At 42.0% G+C, this 21,951-nt stretch overlaps 1 protein-coding gene across 1 annotated transcript; it reads right to left on the bottom strand.

The window, feature by feature from the left end:
- Nucleotides 1-1,323: 1,323 nt before the first annotated feature.
- Nucleotides 1,324-18,132, bottom strand: LOC147109898 (uncharacterized). The gene is made up of 8 exons (XM_086003932.1): nucleotides 18,054-18,132; nucleotides 17,553-17,870; nucleotides 8,544-8,664; nucleotides 7,823-7,878; nucleotides 6,052-6,116; nucleotides 5,529-5,570; nucleotides 5,348-5,391; nucleotides 1,324-4,157 (listed from the first exon to the last, which is right to left on the bottom strand). Exons 1-8 carry the CDS (start codon nucleotides 18,103-18,105, stop codon nucleotides 4,151-4,153), a joined length of 705 nt encoding a protein of 234 aa, XP_085860058.1. The 5' UTR covers nucleotides 18,106-18,132; the 3' UTR covers nucleotides 1,324-4,150.
- Nucleotides 18,133-21,951: the final 3,819 nt, after the last annotated feature.

The following is a 21,951-nucleotide window of genomic DNA, read 5'->3' as shown; positions in this document are numbered from 1 at the left end:
ATATATGTGGTCCAGTCATCCCTCTCTCATGTCATTTATTTACCTAGGCTGTCTTCTATCAGGCTCTGTTTCTTAACTACATTTATACTCTGCAATAAAAACACTTACCAATTGATTTTTATTATCGGCAATCCTTTTTTACAGTCTCCCATTTCGAACTTCTAATTTCCCTTTGCAATTAATTTACTTGCTGCACCAAGAGGTAGTCTAACCACCGCCCCTTGAAATTCAAAAGGATAAGCTCGCCGAATCCCCCACCGTCAAGATCCTGGGGCAGTCACCAATGACCAGAAACATAACTCAAGCAGTCAGATAAATATTGTGGCTAAATATAGAGCAGTTCAGAGGCTGGGTATTCAGCGTCGACTGTCTCACCTCCTGACTCCCCAAACCCTTTCCACCAGCTACAAGGCACAAGTCAGGAGTGTGATGGAATACCCTTCACTTGCCTGGATGAGTGCAGCTCCAACAACACTCAAGAATCTCGAAACCATCCAGAAGAATGCTTCTCGTTAATTGACTCACCATCCACCACCTTAAACATTCACTCCCTCCACCAACGGCGCACCATAGCTGCAGTGAGTACCATCTACAAGGTGTCTGCATCAACTCGCCAAGGTATCTTCGACAGCACCTCCCAAACACGCGACCTCTACCATCTAACAGGACAAGGGCAGCAGACACATGGGAACAACACCACCTCCAAGGTCCACTCCAAGTTACACACCATCCTGACTTGGAAGTATATTGCTGTTCTTTTATCGTCACTGGGTCAAAATCCTGGACCTCCCCCGCTAAAAGCACTACGGACTGCAGCGGTTCCAGAAGGCAGTTCACCACTACGGCCTCAAGGGCAATTAGGGATGGGCAATAACTGCTGGCGAAGCCAGCGCCGCCTATATCTCAGGAATGAATAACTAAGTTGTATCTGACCATCGCATGTTTTCAAAGCTGTTGCAAAAGTAACATATATGTCGTCCATTTTCGCTTGATTTAGAATTAACTTCATCCATAACAGTCATGAATTGATCTGATCGGCACATTTCACTCCAAATATTATTGTTTCTTGTGTGTGTTTTCTGTACATGAGCAGGGCAATTTTGATGCACTGACCTTTTGCCGTTGCAGATTTTAATTACTCATGTAAAAGACAACACATTTTTAATTTGTTCTTTGCTTCCCTGTCTCTTTCGAAACGATTCTCATCACCCACTGCTCTGCATGGTTGGGCTGCTGCTCTTCTAACCTGATAGAGGAGGCCGTGAATACAAACTCGCAGCCCAGAGCATTGAAGCGACGGTAATCAGTCCAGGAACTTTACATTTTGTTACAATTTAATCCTGTACACCATCATCATTTACATATTGAAAACAGAACTGATATTTTAGGACCTCATGAAAGCGTTCAGATTTTACAATATATCAATTATATATTTTTTATTGCAATGTACCTTTTTCATTTGTTGGTTCCTTCTTACACCTGGTCGGAAATGTTAACTTCCCAAAATGAAAGAATCTGAGGGTGTTAAAATGCAAGTTGTTCAATTTCCTCAGCAACCAACACTAAAACAAACTGTTAAACCCTTATTGACAGCTGACAGTTTCATTTAATTTCAAGCTACGTTAAATAGAAACAAAATATTAATCGCTTTGAATTCACTGCAAAGTTATTGTGTTTCCAACCTCATCATGCTCCAGTTTTACCCCCGAGTCCAATGAGTGGATAGTTCAGCAAAGTTCCATTTTCTTTCCAAATATGTCAAAATAAATTTATTGTTAAATGATGAGTACACACAACAAACAAAAAAGGTTCCTGTACATTTTCAACTTCTCCTTTGTTTTGTAATCTCCTGCTTGAGGGCTCGGTGATAGAGAATGGGGGTTAAAAGTAATCAAATTGGCAGGAACTGACGAGGGCTGTTGGCCAAGAATAGGTTCTCGGGCCTCAAAGTTTAACAATATTTACTAACGACTTGGATGAAGGAACAGAGAGGTGAATATCCAAGTTTGCAGATGCTGCTAGGATAGGCGGGGCAATAAGTAGTGTCGATGGGAATAGGAATTTTAAACGGGGCATAGACAGATTAAGTGAGTGGGCAACAATATCGCAAATGGAGTTCAATCTGAGCAAAGGTGAGGTCATCTACTTTGGATCCAAGAAGGATAAATAGGCGTATTTTCTAAATGGTGAAAAACATAGGGGGACAGGATTAGGCCATTCAGCCCACCGAGCTTATTCACTAGAATGATACCGGGAGTTAGAGGGTCGATGAAATCATGGCTGACCTGTATCCTAACTCCATTCACTCGCCTTTACTCCATGTCCCTTAACACCCTTGGCCAGCAAAATTCTATCGATCTTAGATTTACAATTATTAATTGAGCTGGCACCCACTGCGTTTTGTTGGTGAGAGTTCCACATTTCTACCAACGTTTGTTTGAATAATTGTTTCCTAATTTTTCTCCTGATTGCGTGATTCGCATTTTAAGAAGATGTACCTTTGTCCCAGAAACCCCCACCAGCAGAAAAATGTTCTCTGTATCTACTCTATCAATTTCTTTCAAAATTATAATTAAGTCAGTCAAATCACCTCTTAACCTTATTATTTTGAGGGAATACAACCTGAGTTTATATAATCTCTCTTCATAATTTAATCCTTGGTGCATTGGTAACATTCTGGTGAAACGGTGCTTTACTCTATACAAGGCCAGTATATCCTTTCAATAGTTTGGTATCCATAACTGTACACGGTACTCCACATGTTGTCTGAACCAAGAACTGTAGAGTAACAAAGAGATTTGGGAGTACAAGTACACAAATCATTAAAAGCCAGTAACCAGAGGGTTGCGAATGTTTGGAATTCTCTGCCCCAGAGGGCTGTGAATGCTGAGTCGTTGAGTATATTCAAGGTAGAGATAGATAGATGTTTGGAATCTAGGGGAATCAAGGGATATGGAGATCAGGCGGGAAAGTGGAGTTGAGGTCGTGATCAGCCATTATCTAATTGAATGTTGGAGCAGGCTATAGGGGCCACATGGCCTACTCCGGCTATTACATCTTGTGTTATAAACACTAGTGGAAGACTTCCACCTTAGCAGGTGCAAATGAAGCTATTGTTGTGGCTCAACAACCCATTATATACACCCGGTCCATTTGGAAATATATACTAGATGGTTTTGATAATGAGTGGTCCATGCCCTGCGCCATTTTAATTCCCGGGTGGAAAATTGCAAATCTACCCAACACGTGTCCTTTTCTAACATCAACCCGCCCATAAAATTCAACTACCCAGGATGAAAGCTCTCACTCCCCTTTTTCCTGAGAAGGAGCAGACACTTCTTTATGAAACTGCTGATTTCTAATTATTGAATTAACTGCATAAATAATTGAACTTTGCTGCATTTAATTGTTTAAAAAAATATTTCTTGCATTGTGCAGGAGGGTAAAGGGAGGAGTCCATGATATAGAGGAGCAATAGGAAACGAAGTAAGAGATTTACAGGAAGGGAATTTGAGACGCTGGAAACTCGGTGACTGAAGCCGTCATTACCAATGGTGGGCTGAAGGAAGGGAAGAAGACAAAAAGTCGAAAGATTGCAAGCCCCTTGTTGGGGGTGAGGAGGGGTGCAGCGTTGCACAACGTTTCAGAGATAGGGAGGGGTGAGGTCATCAATCGATTTAGATTCCAAGATGAAAACTTCAGATTGGAGGACTTAGAGACAATATCGGTTAGGTGGTTAGGGGACATTGTTGGTAATATATACAGATCAGAGATGGCCTAGCCTGAGGTTGAGAAAATGGATGCAGAGAAGGCACGTTAGATGGCAAGGTTGAGGGTGGAAATGTATATGAGTAAGTGAGTTTATATGGAGGGCGATGTTCTGTGAGGACGGAAGTGGAGTGAAATCAGGGGCGAGAGGGCAAGGTGAGTTGAGAAGGATATTGAAATCATGAATATGAGAAATTGCTTAGTAGACAGGTTGAGAGAGGATTTCTCAGGGAGAAACTCGAGATGGGGCTGGGAGAAGCAGGGAATAATTATTTTGTAGGAAAGGTGAGACAAGTATCTTGCAGCAACATTTTCTTGAATCAGTTGTCCTTCTGTTGTAGCCAGTCACAAAGCAACAATGCTCTACGATTCAACAATAGAGTTAATGTCTGTGGAAACAAAATTATGGGAAAAAATGACTCTAAGTATGTATGAAAAAATTCAGTGAAATATGCTGCAGTTGGGAAATAGCAACAGGTTTATTTCATTGCTGATGTGAAGCGGCAATCTGTGCGCCTTCAAGTGTGCAGTGGGATGTTGGGTGTGAGATATTGCACAAAGCCGCTGAATTCACTGGGAATGAAGATGTGAGATGTGCTCAAAAAATACAATGTGCTTGAATGTTGTAAATTTGAAGTCATTAAGGATATTTTGTGTGGTGCACACTTGCAATACATGGCCATTACAGGATAGATTCAATATCTTCTTAAAATATATGTAGAAAATAGCGGCTCTCCAGTGGCATTGTTCAGCAGTGGATTGATTAGAGTAGAAGAATACAGTCATGACAGCACGTGGAGAAACAGGAACTGATAGGCCCACACACTGCCACATATGATCTGTAGTTGACCAATAGCAGAAACACTGTTTTCCCGTTCTCCACTTCCAGAGCGTTAGAAGAATGACAGCGTCCCCCACCCACAAGCCCACCATCTCATGAGATTTCTGATAAAGCACAGAACAAACAGGAATCTTGCTCGATCAAGATCTTTTGTGCTCCTTACAGCAGAACATGTTGTCTTTACAATAGGGGAATATCACAAGTCGGAAGCTTTACAATAAATAAATTAAATCAGCATTCTCAGTTGTAATAGTGTTTTGTTTGAAGTCATTGGTGCCACGCAACAAGATATATAGAAATAAGCCAAATATCGATATTTAGTGCACTCAAAATATAGACAATTATTACATACTTTATTCTCAAATAGGGCACGTTATCCGAGAGGACTGGTCTCCCAGAAGACTAGAGAGCAAAGCTCACCATAGCAGCCTGTGGAATTGTACTCAATATAACAGGTAATTTGTGAGTAAGTTGTGAAATGCTGTGAAATTGCATTTGTTGTTCAATCCAACTGGTTGAATAATGTCCTTTTGGGAAAGAATCGTGTCACCCAATACAATCTAAATCTCTCACCAGTCCTGCTCTACATGGTGGATAGGTAATGCTGTTAGGGCACCTGGGGATCAGACATAAACACTGCCTTGACAAGTGAAACCCCTATCCTGGGAACAAATATAACGTCAATATTTTTTTTTTCACAACATGGTGGAGCAGTTGTGATTTTTTCTATCCACTTACCTCATCAGATCACTGTAAACAGACCGATCTTGCAGCTGTAATCCCTGTTAAAAGTGAAGAAAGTGTTCTTTTTAGCTAACAGATTGCCCGTGATATGGAGCGCATCAAAAGAGAATTGAAATTACATTTTTAAAAACTGAAAGTGAATGTTTTGCAGGAATAAAAATAATAATTTCCTCACCATGTAAGTGGAGTTTTCATCAAGCGGTTTTGGAGCTCTCTCCTGTACAAAATCAATTGGATGAAAATAATTGTAAACATTTACACAAATAATCCCTTGTAGTTGCTTCAGAATTAATGGTTAACCCAACACCATAAATACCGAAGTATAAGTTAGAAGAGCTTGCTTACATTATCAATCCCACAAACGAAATTCCAGGATGTGTATTTACACTATTAACGCCAGTTGGAACAAGGACAATAATGCATCGAACGCCCATTTTACGCTCCACCCGATTTTCTTTCCGGTTGTAAAAGTATTCTATCCAGCACCAGAAACATGTTTAGATCGTCGTAAAACCCCAACTGGTCCACTAATGCACTGAGGCGAGATCACCTGCTACCCCCACCCTGTTCTGGTTAAATGTGACTCCAGTTTACTGCTGCTGCAGGAACCATGACTTCGATGGATGTGAGCAAGCATAGATTCCCTTTAGTTTACTGAGCTCACCAATATAGTAGCGTATTAATGGAACTTTACCAACCTTTTGCTTTCTTGGAATATTTTCATCGGTCCCTGCTGAGTTCCCACCAATTGTAGCAGAGATGTCTGTGGCAATATCAAACATTTAATCAGCCTTGAAAATACAATAATAGAATCATAGACTGATACAGCACAGAGGGAAGCCATTCGGCCCATCGTGCCTATGCCAGCTGTTTGAAAGTGTTACCTAATTTTCCCTATTCCACTGCCCATTCCCTAGAGCCCTGTAATTTTTCCCAGTCAACTATTTATCCAATTCCCTTTCAAAAGTTACTATTGAATCTGCTTCCACCATCCTTTCAGGCAATGCATTTCAGATCATAACTGCTCACTTTCTAAAAAAAATCTCATCGGGCAGATATCTCATTCGACAATTAGCCTGAATCTGTGTCCTTTGGTTATTGACCCTTCTACCACTGGAACAGTTTATCCATATTCACTCTAGCAATATTCTTGATGATTTTGAACACCCATATTAAATCTCCCCTTAGCCTTCTCAGCTCAAAGATCAACAATCCCAGCTTCTCTAGCGGCCCCACAGAACCAAAGTCCCGCATCCCTGGTACCATTCTATCAAACCTCCTCAACAAACTCTTCAAGCAATGGACATCATTCCTAAATCAATTAGCAATTCTAGTTGCAAATGGAATAAGATATTGTAAGAAGTTGCAACTTTATTTAATATTCTTCTATTACTGTTTTTGCGTGGATTCTGTGCTTATCAAATTAAAGGCTGCTGGGACATAAATTCTATTTTAGGATAAAATGGTACAGTTGGAGCCCACCAATTATTGGGAGGAATTTTGACTTGGAGCGATGAAGTAAAATGAGTGAATGAAAGTCGGAAGCTCTTTTTACATTTCTCCATATAAATCCAGATATCACCCCTTTTACTATAAGGCAGAAGGACAAACTTAGCCCCAAATCTTCGTAATTTTAGTGTTAGTCGAGCTGAATGGCATTACAAATGGAGCACCCAATGTGTAAACAAAATAAATGTTTAAGCTTCACGATTATTTTTATCACGTTGTCCATTGTCATAGAGTCATAGAGTAATACAGCACGGATAGAAACCCTTCGGCCCATCGTGTCCGCGCCGGCCATCAAGCCCTGCCTAATCTAATCCCATATTCCAGCATTTATAGAGTCATAGAGTAATAGAATCTCTATAAAATTCTATGAGCTCCTCAGCTGGTATAAGGAATATACAAGTCTTTGCATGCTGAGACCATCACATGAAAATGGAGCCAGGAACAGAGATTGGAACTTAAAGGATTTTCATTAAGATGAAATTTGCATATAGGTTTGTTTCCTTTCACCATTCCCATCTTAGTCATGCGTTGAAAAAGCTATGCTAAACAGAACGTTGTGCTAAACATGTGCTTATGTCTTTTAAGGGGATGCTAGAGAAACATATGAGCGAGAAGGGAATAGTGAGTTATGCTGATAGAATTAGATGAGGAAGGCTGGGAGGAAGCTCGAGTGGAGCATAAACACCAGCACGGACTGGTTGGGCCGAATGGCCGGATTCTGTCCTGTATATTTTATGTAATCCTACATCTTTTTTCCAAACTAGCATGAAGCATGCTATGCAATTACTTCATTTGCAAAGCACGCAACAGGGGTCGTTGCATTAACTTCTCTTCATTTAGGTTCAAGCATAATGCTTCAAAATCTTTATATGTGTTTAGTTAAATTACTTTGAAATCAAGATGAACTGTTAAAACCTACATTGGCACAGCAGCTTGGAAATGCTTAAGTATTTCACTTACCGTTTATGGTTGAATTAATGTTCGCAGCATTTTGCCCCTGCATTTGGTCATTCATCCTAAATAAATGTTGTGTAACAGACCAAAATGTGAACTTTCAGGATGACATTTTATTGCAATCATTCATTAAATATGATCTGCAACAGAAATTCTAATTATTCAGAACCAATTATTAATGAAAACTGTTTTTCTGCCCGGAAACAAGAAATTTCCTGCATTAACTTCGATCTCCACATCAGGAGTCAAGACTTCACATCAAGCCCGCTAGAGCAAATAATTTGATCAGGACATGGAGTTATTATTCATGTTACCAGTACAAAGTCTAACAGTGTGTACTTATTTTTAACCTATCATGTATATTATTGTTTATAGTCAAATATTAAAATTGGGGCTATTAGGGAAGCAGATTAAAGTTGGTGGAAGCCTAAATATTTCTCTGTACAACAGCTTGAGTGCTTCGAAGCCTCAAAACTGAGGCACTGCAACATCATTAGTGGAGGAAGCGTGTAATTACAGCATGAGACGTTTGCATGGACAGGTTTCAATCAATCCGAAAACAAATCAATTAATATTAAACGTGGAAATATGCCTTATCACTGCATACATTTGAAGTGTGATCTAGAAATATTTGGAATCAACTTTATTCAAACCTACTTTAATTCAATATACCGGGCTTGGGACAAAACTATTCAAGATGTTGGTAAAAGCTGAATACTATATTTACCCGGCTGCTTTCCTTTTGATCAACCATGCAGTGATCCCGCTGATCAAACACACCATAAGAGCAGCAATCACTATCCCTGCTATGGCTGCACTGCTTATGTTATTGTAGTCATTGGTTTGATCTGAAAAATGCAAACAGACAAAATAATGAACGTTATTATCACACGCCAGAGACAATTGCAATTCGGTAGCAATATGTAATCGCAAGAGAAATATATAGTTCAGATTGTATTTGCATAGTGTTTAACTGGTTTCAAGTTTCAATTGCTGCAAAAAATAAAAGAGGCCAATGGTTGAAACCTATATTATTAATTTTATCACTTTTAAATAAAACTCTGCACAACTCCATGGTCGACAAGTTGGTTCAGGTACTATGCCATTGATCCCACCATACATCTGTAGTTACCCACTACAGCACTTGCTAATTGTAAAAACTGGCGATTGGGGAGCGACCGCCAGTTACACACCATTACTGATTATCCGTTCCAATAAGTGAATGGAAAATCGGTGATAAATGGTAGATTCTTGATGAGATTCAGGAACTGAGTGATGTTGGGTTGCAGCTGCGCGATTCTTAAAAGCAGGACTACAACTGGCACCTCGGCAAATAGGACAAATAGAATTCTGGCTTTTGTATATACGAGTGTATTGAATACAAAAATCAAGGAGGTGATGATGAGTATGCACAAAACATCCGTCAGGCCATAGGTAGAGTATTGTGTGTAGTTGTGGCTTTCAATAGGATACCAGCGATGAGAGGATATGAAAGAGACGAGGGCTCAAAAACTGAATAGTTTTCACTGCAACAGCGAATTTTAAGAGAAGATACCATAGAAGTGCCTAACATTGTGAAAGGAGTGTAACTAGGGAAAGACTTTTGTCACTGGTCTGTAAACTAGTAAAAGGTGCATAAACGTTGGCTCCATGCTAGAAACACTAAAGGCGAGTTGATAATTAATGTTCACGCAATGCTATTAGGTAGGGAGTTCCAGGATTTTGACCCAGCTACGATGAAGGATCGGTGATATAATTCTAAGTCAGGATGGTGTGTGTGAAATGGAGGGGTAGTTGGAGGTGGTAGTGTTCCCATGCGCCTGCTGCCCTTGTCCTTCCAGGTGGAAGAGGTCACGGGTTTGGGAGGTGCTGCTGAAGAAGCCTTGCCGAGTTGCTGCAGAGCATCTTGTAGATGGTACACACTGCAGCCGTGGTGTGCCGGTGGTGGGGCGAGTAAATGTTTAAGTTGTGGATGGGTTGCCAATCAAGTGGGCTGCTTAAAGATCACCTCTCATTCATCTAAACTTCACTGAGTATAGGCCCAACCTGCTCAACCTTTCCTGATATGTCTACCCCTTCATCTTAGGAATCAACTTAGTAAACCTTCTCTGGACTCCCTCAAATACAAGTATATCCTTCCTTAAATAAGGAATCCAAAACTCTATGCAGTACTCCAGGTGTGGTCTCACCAACGCCCTGTACATTTGCAGCAAGACTTCTCTACTTTTATACTCCATCCCCCTTGAAATAAGGATCAACATTCCATTTGCCTTCTTAATTACTTGCTGTGCCTGCATGGTAATTTTTTGTGTTTCATGAACGAGAACACCCAGATCCCTCTGTACTGCAGCACTTTAACAGTCTCCCTCCATTTAAATAATACTTTGCTTTTTCATATTTCCTACCAAAGTGGATAACCTCACAATTTCCCATGTTATATTCCATCTGCCAAATTTTTGCCCCCTCACTTAACCTATCTATATCTCTTTTCAGACACTTTGTGTTCTCCTCGCAACTTGCTTTGTATCATCAGCAAATTTCCTACAATTTGTTTATGATATTATTAACCTGACAATATATTTCTCACCATGATTGCATCTTATTCAGTCAATGTTGTAACGTTGTCCTATGTTTAATAGACTATTCACATTCTACCATTCAAATAGATCAGCTGGGACTGTTAGGGCAGAACAATACAATGTAAGAGCTTTCTCAATTTCTACCCAAACAGGGTAATAATGAACATTTCTGGTCCATCTGCAAGAAATTCAAGAACATGTAGCTTTTGTAAAACTAAAATAATCACTAATATATAATACAAACTAATCCTTTTGGAACCCAGCATAATTACAATTAATTTGCAGGATGGTATATCCAGAATCGCTGCTATAATTATTGCTGGCATTACATTTGTATGTTCCTGAATCGTTTCTGTTAACTCTGATTATAGTCAGTGTAATATTGTCCGGAGATGTTATTATTCTGTCATTATCCTGGAGAACTTGGTTAGCCTTAAACCAAATCCGTGACTGTACAAAGCCCGAAGCGTGACAAGTCAGAATAATGGTATCGATGTTTTCTACTGGGTTTGAATTGTTGGTTGATACAATGACTGTAGATACTGTTCTATAAATACAATTAAAAGGGAGAGGCAGTTACATCATTTTCTACAAAAGCTGTAACAAAACGCTAGTTAAGTAATTTCACATGTAAACATCAGGAGGATAAAATTCAAATTGGGTGCAAATGCACAACGGGCGGTATCACATCTCTCGCCACATGTACGCCCGTCTGAAATTGAAGTCAATAGAACGGATTATTGTAAGGGACAAATAACAGACGCCAGATGCAATACTGCCCATTTTGCATCCCTTTCCAATGACATTTGAAAATTGCTATTGAAACTGCTTTAACCACCCTTTAAGTCTGTGCATTCCAGATCATTAAAACTCTCTGTGTAAGAATAATTCTCATCGCCGCCAGTTCATCCGCCAATTATCTTAAATCTGTGACCTCTGGCTACAGACCCAGCTGCCAGTGGAAGCAGTTTCTCCCCATCAACCCGATCAAAGCCCCTCATAATTATGAAATCTCTGTTAAACTTCCTGTTAACCTTTTCCACCCGAAGGAGAACAATCTCAACTTCTCTAGTCTCTCCCCATAAATGAAGTCACTCATCACTGGTATCATTGTGCTAAATCTCCTCTGCAACTTCTCCAAAGCCTTGACATTCTTATAGAAGAGAGGAGCAGGAGTAGGCCATTCGGCCCCTCGATCCTGCTCTGCCATTGAATGCGATCATGGCTGATCATCCAAATTCAGTACCGAGACCCTACTTTCTCCCCATACCCCTTGATTCCTTTAGCCTTAAGAAATATCTCCAACTCCTTCTTGAATATATTTAATGAATTGGCCTCTACTGCCTTCTGTGGTAGAGAATTCCACAGGTTCACCACTCTCTGGGTGAAGAAATTCCTCTTCATTTCTGTCCTAAATGGCCTACCCCTTATCCTTAGACTGTGACCCTGGTTCTGGACACCCCGACCATCGGGAACATCCTTCCTGCATCTAGTCTGTCTAGTCCTGTCAGAATTTTATACGTTTCATTGAGATCCCCTCTCATGCTTCTAAACTCCAGCGAGTACAAGCCCAATCGACCCAATCTCTCCTCATACGTCATTCCTGCCATCCCAGGTATCAGCCTGGTGAATCTTCGCTGAAATCCCTCCATGGCAAGAACCTACTTCCTCAGGTAAGGTGACCAGAACTGCACACAATGCTCAAGATGTGGTCTCACCAAGGCCCTGTACAACTGCAGGAAGACATCCTTGTTCCTGTACTCAAACCCTCTCGCTTATTAAAGTGGGGTGCCTTAAAATAGAATATAAATGCAAGTTAAAAGTACTGAACGTAGGAAATCATCTAATGGTTGATATATGTACTGCATCAACGCTGCTGAAAATTGATAATGATGTATTTAAAACAGATCTTGGAATCCTAGTAGACCTGAAGGTCTAATCATTGAAGATCAGCAATCACAATGCTAAGAGAATGCTGACTCTTATACACAAAACAATGCAGTACGAATCAGAAAAAGACATGCCCACATGGTACAGTGCTCTGGTCAGAGCACTCCTCGAGTACTGTGTGCAGTACTCTGAAAACTTGAGACAAGGGGCGCATTCAACTATGAGAGGCAGAGCAGAGATAAGCAATGAATGTTATGGGGCTGAGCCACGGTCGAAGCAATGACGAAACTTATACTTTCCACCTTAAAAGAGAGTTAAAAGTGATCTTATTGGGTATAGAGAATAACAAATTGTATGTAAAAGATATATCCAGAAAGTACTTCAAATTAAACTGAGAGTAGGAAAACAGGACATGGGTACGAAGGATTAAAGGCTAATTGAGAACCAATATCAGGAATTCCTTAATTCCATGATCTGTGTATATCAGTCAATATCTTCTGCTATTCTGAAATTATGCATCTCGCACAACTGTTCATCAGTTGTCAGATCATGTTCTTGATGGTAAGGAGAGACAGAAAGCGAGCAAGAGAGAGGATAAACAGACAATATGTAATATCAAAAAATGGCTGAGCACACTGCATGCAGCAAAGTCTATGAGCCCTGCCAACATACCAGCTACAGTGCTGAAGACTTGTGTTGCAGAACTGGCTGCGCCTCTAGCCAAGCTGTTCCTGTACAGCTACAACACTGGCATCAACCTGACAAAATGTAAAATTGACCAGGTATGCCCTGTCCACAAAAAGCAGGGCAAATCTAATCCAGTCAATTACCACTCCATCAGTTTACTCTCAATCATCAGCAAAGTGGTGGAATTGTTCATCAACAGTGCTATCAAGCGGCACTTACTCACCAATAACCTGCTCAACCATGCACAGTTTGTATTCCGCCAGTGCCACTTGGCTCAAGACCTCTGTACTGCCTTGGTCAAAACACGGACAAAAGGTTTGAATTGCAGAGGTGAGGTGAGAGTGATTGTTGTTGATATCACGACTCTATTTGACCGAGTGTGGCATCAAGGATCCCTCGTAAAATTGAAGTCAATGGTAATCGGGTGAAAAAGCTAAGTTGGCTCGAGTCATACCTAGCACGATGGAAGAAGGTTGAAGGAGGCCAATAATCGTAGCCACAGGAGATTGCTGCAGCAGATACTCAGGGCAGTGTCCTTGGCCCAACCATCTTCAGCTGCTGCATAAATGACCTTCTCTCCATCATTAGGTATGAAGTGTGAATGTTCACTGATGATTGTGCAGTGTTCAGTTCCATTCACAATTCCTCAGATAACGTAGCAGTTCATGCCGGCATGCAGCAAGAACTGGACTACATTTAGGCCTGGCCTGATGAGTGACAATTAATATTCACACTACATAAGTGCCAAGCAATGACCATCCCCCAAAACAGAGAATCTAACCACCTCCCCTTAACATTCAACGGCATTACCATCGCCCAATCCCTCACCATTAACATCCTGGGGGTTACCATTGACCAGAAACTTAACTGGACCAGCCAGATTAATATTGTGGCTACAAGAGCAGATCGGAGATCTTGGGTATTCGGCAGCCAGTGAATTACCAGCTGCCTGCCCAAGGCCATCCCACCTTCATCAATGCACAAGTCAGGCGTGTGATGGAATACTCTCCACTGAGTGGAGCCCCAACAACACTCAAGAAGCTCGACACCATCCAGGAGAAAGCAGCAGCTTGATTGGCACGCCATCCACTGCCTGAAACAGTCACTCACTCCACCACCAGTGCACCGTGGCTGCAGTGTATACCATCTGCAGAAACTCGCCAAGACTTCTTCAACAGCACAACCCAAAGCCACGACCTCTACCAGCTAGAAGGACAAGGGCAACAGCTGCATAACAAAACCACCACCCCCAAGCTCCAATCGAAGTCGAACTCCTGACTTGGAAATATTTCACCGCTCCTTCACCATCGCTGGGTCAAAATGCTAGAACGCCTTCCCTAACAGCACTGTGGGAGCACCTTCAACAAATGGACTGTTCAAGATGATTGCTCACCACCACCTTCTCAAGAGCAATTAGGGATGGGCAATAAATGCTGGCCTTGCAAACAAAGCCCACATCCCGTGAATGGAAAGAAATGAGGTAGATAGTTAAACATGTAGGCATGTAGGCAGATTGATAGATAGGCAGACAGACAGTCAGACAAACAGACAGAAAAACAGAAACAGTCTCGACATAATTTATCATCCATAAATAAACGGTTTGAATAAGTCTCAACGTATACAAAGTGTATATAAAGAGAGAAAGACAGGTAGTCATTTAATTCTAGTTTCTTGTGAGCTGGATTGGGAGATTCAAAACCATTCACCCATCTGCAGGCTTGCTTCTCTCACCAACAACAATTACTTTTACGTTAAACTCTGGATCGCTAATCAATGGCAACAAAGCGTTGCAGGCTTAAAGGCACAGGCCTGGTTGAACATAGTTTCACCCTAGTACAGGTAAAATACATTGCACATTAAATGGTGTAATTCATCTGTTGTTCAAAAGAAAGATATTCACCTGGAATTTTTGATTGGTTATGATGGAGAACTGTCATCGTTCGCCATCATTAACCCTCTGAATCTGACTGCAAATTCCGGATTTAACACATGCGCATCTAAATGCAGAAATCCTGAAGTTGCAGTGAATCATTCACTGTCCGACCCTGGCTGCACTGTGGACCACCCACCCCCCATATCCGGAAATCAAGGCAACTGCCGAAAATTTGTATTTTCCGCACTAATATCCCTTTTATCTACTCCACTAACTGTTAAGCGTTGTTGGAAAATGTGCAATTGGGGTTTTAACAGCACAGTGATTGCTAAACAACCTTTCTAGCCCTGATAACTATTTTTTTCATTTGTAGACAGTCAAATTTCTCCATTAGGATAAAAATTGTTTATTTTCAAACTGTAGATGATTTTTTAAGTTTGTTCATACTATTTCAGTTTCTATATTATCTCCATGTAAAAGTCGCACTCTTTATTTCGCTCTGTGTCACATATTTTAAATGTGTGGATAAAAGTTGCTTTTCATTTTCTGGTTTGTGGTCTGTGAGTATTCTTCAATGCGATTGCCTGTTTAGACAGCTTGTTGAAGTCACAGCAGCTCCGCAATGGGGATGCCCATTACACAGAGCTACAATGAATTACATAACATAAGAACATAACACGTAGCAGCAGGAGTAGGCCATTTGGCCCTTCGAGCCTGTTCCACCATTCCATAAGATTATGGCTGATCTTCTACGTCATCTCCGCTTTCCTGAACTATCCCCATATCCCTTGATTCCGTTAATATTCACAAATTTATCGATCTCTGTCTTCAAAACATTCAACGACTGAGCTTCCACAGCCCTCTGAGGTAAAGAATTCCAAAGATTCCCCGCCCTCTGAGCGAAGAAATTTCTCCTGATCTCAGTCCTAAATGGCCGACCCCTTATTCTGAGACTGTGACCCCTGGTTCTAGACTCCCCAGCCAGGAGAAACTTCCTCCCTGTATCTACCCTGTCAAGCCCTGTAAGAATGTTGTATATTTCAATGAAATCACCTCTCATTCTTCTAAACTCTAGAGAATATAGGCCTAGTCTACTCAATCTCTTCTCATAGGGCAATGCCCCCATCCCAGGAATCAGTTTAGTGAACCTTCGTTGCACTCCGTCAATGGCAATTATGTCCTTCCTTAGGTAAGAAGACCAAAACTGCACACAATTGCACGTCGGGAATGGTAAACACCTCACCACAGACTTTTCCAGATCCCTGTAGGAAGTTTCTTCGGGGCCAGCTGCAATCGCCTTTGAATTGCCTCTGACCGCAAATTGCGGGCCATTGCATATTTCAAACAAAGCAGAAAGACAAAGGTGCAGCGCCATGTCAACTCAGGATTCACCCATTGTACAATAGGAAAATGCCCTGCAAACATCCTGAACTTTGCGCTAAGTATTTATCGAGCATTGGTTACAATAAAGCAGGCACCCAAAATAGAATAGCAATAGATCGTATATTAAGAAGGGCGTATAATTTTGTCGGACCAGGTGCCCAATGCTAAAAGAACCATATTTATATATTGTGGTTCGCATTTGTCCAATGCAAAGTGGCCCTGCTCCCTGTCCCCGTTAGTTCCACTACAGCTGTGAGAAAGAAAGTCGGGCTGGAACTCAATCATGTGGTACAATCAGCCAATCGGAGGCAAACAAACGAAAGATACATTATACATATGTAAATAACATCGAATGTACAGCACAGAAACAGGCCATTCGGCCCAACTGGTCAATGCCTCTCTTTAGGCTCCACATGAGCCTCCTCCCACCCTTCTTCATCTCACCCCCTCAACATATCCTTCTATCCCTTTCTCCCTCATGTGGCTAGCTAGCTTCTTCTTAAATGTAACTATGCTATTCACCTCAACTACTCCTTGTGGTAGCGACTCCCACATTCTCACAACTGTCTGGTAAGGAAGTTATTGGATGAACTGCGTATTGATGAAGATCGGGTGACTATTATGCATCCTTGTTGAAATAGCGAGATTATTATGGCTGAATGGGAAATTATGTGATTCACTGCCCAGAAATGTCTCAGGATCCACAGAACAATTAGAGATATTTTCATCAGTCATACACGGGAAGTGACTTACAGCTGAGTTGCTTTATGAAAGCTCCACTGTGATTCTCCGTTCCGCTTTTAACATCATTAGGCATTAAAATATCTGCAGCAAAATGTTGCACAATCCGTATTTGAATTTGCATCGGTTTATTTCCAAATAGGCCAAATAACCGTTTATTCGCAAAATATGTCCACAGCTTTGCAACAACGTCAAGTGAAACGTCACTGCCTGGTTTTATTCAAGATGCTGATTGATCCACTGTGCATTTACAGCACTTTCTTATTGCGTGCAAGAACAGATTTTGGTGGGCAATACTGTGGGTTTACAGAGATCTCATTTCATTCCTGGCAATGTAATATTGCAGGATAAGAATGTTCGCGATTCGGTTATTTTAATCAGCGCTTCGATATCAAAAAAACCAATCAATTGCAAACAGCTTATTATCTAGATTGGGTGCAGCACGGTGACTGTGAGACTGGTTGTAGAGTTTACTGTATTTTAGTTTTACTCGGAAGCTGCTGATATTCCTGGTGACTTGTGACATGGATACCATTAAAATAGTTTGTGAACAACCATTTCCCCACAGAAAGCTTTCACTTACCGAGTACATGCAGAGTGATGGTTGCTGTTTCTTGAGTCAATGTATTTGGAATCATGGTAACAGTGTAATCTCCACTGTCCGAAGCTGTCACTGACTTCAGCAGGAGCGATCCGCACGGGAGGAATAACTCAGCCCGTGTTCTGTAGTCTCTAGATATAGACTCAGTTGCACCAATCCACTGACCTAACGTTGTCTTGCCGAATTTCCAGTTCACACTATCCAACTCAGCTGATGGCCGCACCGAAAAAAATGCGTTGCCTCCGACGGTCACATTTAACCGACTGTTTTCAGTATATATAGTCAAATCCTGGTACTCAACTGAGGAAACAAATTCACATTAAGGCGGAAGTAAAGAGAAACATTCAAACTCGACACAATATATACATTTCTAAAGTGATAATAATGTAATCTCTTGTATCTTATGCAGATTTTCTATGACAATCGCTTGCTATCATATTTTGCTAATCAGTAAAAGAAATATTAGGAGAATGTGATCCTCACCCACAGATATAAATAAGCAAACAGCTACCGCGGTAAGTGGCAGTTTCTCCATCCTGAGAGAGCAGCGCCAGTCCCTGTTACACTCGGTGACTGACCCGCTCTTCCTGGTCTACAGAACAGATCAGTTGAGGCATTTACTGAAGCGGCAATGCTGATTGGACAGAGTGCTGTTCACATGACTGGAAACTCTTTCCACTGACTCCAATCTAATTGCTACATATTAATAGAAATTGTTGGCAAGATACAGGAAATGGGTGGAAGAGGCTGGTTAACTTCAAGAGCGCAGATCTTTTCTCAGACATTAAACATTATTCGCTCTTTTATGATCTGGAATGCACTGCCGGAATGGATGGTGGAAGCAGATTCAATCGTAACCTTCAAATGGGAATTGGATCAATACTTCAAGAGGGAAAGAAAGTCCAGGGCTATGTTGAAAGATCAGGAGAGTGGGACTATTTGGTTCGCTCTTTCAAGCAGCCCGGGCGAATGGTCTCCTTCTGTGCTGTATGATTCTTTGATTGTTTTTCAGACACTGACAGGCCTGCTGTGCATTTATAAATATTTGCCGCTGATATTTCAGATATGCAGTGTTCCTGTCCCTTCAAGGTAACTAGCACAGCGCAATTTTATCAAGTTCTTCCCAACAGTGAATATTTAGCTGAGATAATAAAAAAATCCCCAATGTTTAGCAGAGTCGGTAACTCCTGGTAGTTTGCAGAATCTGAATTCAGAGGTTATCGGGAAAATATAATAGAATCTTTGATCTAACTTTTCACCATTTAACGTGTAACTCGACTTGACTATTCCAATGCACTCCTGGCTGGCCTCCCACATTCCACCCTACATAAACTGGAAGTAATCCAAAACTCGGCTGCCTGTGTCCTAACTCGCACCAAGTCCCGTTCAGCCATCACCCCGCTATGCTCGCTGACTGACATTGGCTCCCGGATAAGTAGTGCCTCGCTTTCAAAACCTTGATCCTTGTTTTCAAATCCCTCCATGGCCTCGCCTCTTCCTATCTCTGTAATCTCCTTCAGCCCCCCAACCCTCTGAGATATCTGCGATCCTCTAATTCTGCCCTCTTGAGCATCCCTGATTATAATCACTTAACCCTTGGTGGCCGTGCCTCCTGTTGCCTGGGCCCTAAGCTCTGGAGGTCCCTGCCTAAACCTATAGGCCCCGCTACCTCTCTTTCCTCCTTTAAGTCGCTCCTTAAAACCTACCTCTTTGACCAAGCTTTTGGTCACCTGCCCTAATTTCTCCTTATGTGGATCGGTGTCAAACGTTTTGTCTTAAATTACTCCTGTGAAGCACCTTGGGACGTTTTATTATGTTAAAGGTGCTATATAAATACAAGTTGTTGTTGTTGTAAGTAGCCGATCTCCCACGGCATTGCTGATCAACACTGCAGTGTTCAGGTGAAGCAAGGTTAGAGGGTGGGGTAGAATTGGACAAGGGCAAAAGCACAAATCAGTTTTTGTTTTAGTGATATACATTTTGTCCTTCATTTTATTTAATAATTTGATATCGGCAACTTGTTGGAAAAAAAAATTACTTTCCCATGATCTCCTTGTCTACAAAACCTTATATCATATTGGCACTCATCCTGTCACACTTTTGTGTCAATGCTTTTAACATTTCAAATTCCTACACTCACATACATAATGGAAATTGCCTATGTCAATTTGGCACCGTATTACTGAACTATCTGATCAGTTAGTGGTTTTTGCCCACAAATCGCTCAAGATGACTTGTGGAACAAAATGGCCTGAAAAATAAAAGCAGCTGTAGTGTATGTACTTTGCAGGAGGAACTATATTCTGCAGCCCCTGTATACTGCAGTACCAGTAGTGACCACCCCTGTATATAAGCCTGTGAAGTAACTTTGCATAGTAGTTCCAGTTTTGTCTCCACTCAGTAAACAACTGTTGTAACCAACTCCTGCAGTCCGTGTCTCAATTACACACGGACGTAACACTGGTGACGAGCAGATCCGAAATAACCTTCAGTTCTGCACCACCTCATGGGGAGCCATCCCTGAAGCGAAGTTGTTAGAGGTCGAGGCCAGAAGGAAGAAAAAAAAACAAACAGAAGAAACGGGCGTCGACCGTTGGCAACCGCCTCTGATTCATCGGGTTTGAAGATTCGCAGGAGAGGCTGTCAAGAGCGGGGCTTGGTTATCCTGTCTATGGTGTTCCAGCTAATCGGGCTGGTGGCAGGTAGTACATTGATCCTTCCTGGGCTGCGGCGGGCTAGAGCTCGATCGGGTGGCTTTTCAACGGGGCCGAGCAGCATTGTCGGGAAGAGGAGAGAGAGAGAGGGTGGAGCACACAGGGCACAGCCGGTGCTTCGAAGCCGGGCAGCGTACAGATCCAAGAAGAGGGAGGAAAGTGTCCCGTAGGGTTTGCTCTGACGACGGGAAAATAAAAGAAATTAGAAGCGCAAAAAGCTGCGAGGAGCTGCAGTTTGCCACGGGGACCACAGAGAGCGGCGTTAGCAACAGCGCGGGGGGGAAGTGCGTGAGGACCATAGGGCGTCGCCATCAAGGCATAAAATCGCCAGCAACAGCGCTAGCAGCAGAGAAGACAGAAAGCACGGGAGGCGCCATCTTAATCCAGCGGGGAAGAAGGCAAAGCGCGGGAGGCGCCATTTTGTTCAATCGGGGAAGAAGGCAAAGCACGGGAGGCGCCATCTTAGATTTCCAAGATGCCGAAGACTGGCAATATCACTGCCTTCGATAATGCAATAGAAGACTGGACCACGTATGTGGAAAGAGTCGAAGTATATTGCAAGGCAAATGAAGTAGCCGATGAGAAAAAGGCATCGGTACTACCAAACTTAATGGGTGCAAGAACATACGGGCTATTGCGGAACCTGATCACTCCAGCCAAACCGGTGGCGGAGAGTTTTAACGAAATTGTTGATATACGACAGGAACACCTAAATCCTACACCGCTGCTGATAGCATAAAGATTTAAATTCCACAAGAGAAATCAGCATAAGGATGAGAGCAATGCTGATTACCTTACGGAACTACACAAGCTATCAAAGCACTGCCAGTTCGGAGCAGAACTGGCAGATACCCTACGGGACAAATTTGTCTGTGGACTCCTGAGTGAAGGAACCCAGAAGAGGTTACTCTCAGAGAAAGAGCTGACGCTAGATAAGGCTTTCAGCGTGGCAGTATCGTACAAAGCAGCAGCAAGGGGAGCTGCGGAAATACAGCAAAAGCCACAGGAATAAGGCACCCATGAAATGACACAGGAATTTGAAAAATGTTATCGCTGCGGCAGAACAACCCATGACCAGAAGGACTGCTGGTCCAAGGACAAAATATGCAGGCAATGTGGAAAGATGGGACACATTGCACGAGTTTGCAGGTCTGGGAAGAAGACTAACGACAACAAAAAGGCTACTAAGGAACAGTACAGGAAAGTACAAAAGATGATGGATAGTAGTTCCGAAGACCAGAAGAGCGATAGTGAATCCGCGAACAAGAGACTAAGCTGTCTCAAACTTCACAACGTAATCGCAAAAGAGGATCACCGAACCATTTGTGTCACCCTCATGATAGCAGGGTCCCAAGTCAAAATGGAATTGGATAAAGGATCAGCCCTGACCGTCATGAATCGACGAGACTACGAGCGGCTATTCTCACACATACCCTTGAAAGAGACATCCATTGTCTTGAAGACATATACAGGGCAGAAAGTATACCCCAGAGGGACAATAAGGGTGCCTGTCGAATACAACGGCAAGGAAATACAGAAATTGTATCTGTACATGCTGCAAGATGGTGGACCACCGTTATTGGGACATGAATGGATCAGAAAGATAAGTTTAGACTGGCACTCCATTCAGGCACTGACTGTGGCTGGTAAAAAGGATGACGACATCA

Source organism: Somniosus microcephalus, chromosome 12 (assembly GCF_052327205.1).
Source record: "Somniosus microcephalus isolate GS21.2 chromosome 12, FLI_Smic_1.0, whole genome shotgun sequence".
Taxonomy (NCBI): Eukaryota; Metazoa; Chordata; class Chondrichthyes; order Squaliformes; family Somniosidae; genus Somniosus; species Somniosus microcephalus.
Note: the sequence above shows the minus strand (reverse complement) of the source record. Positions and strands in the feature narration are given on the sequence as shown.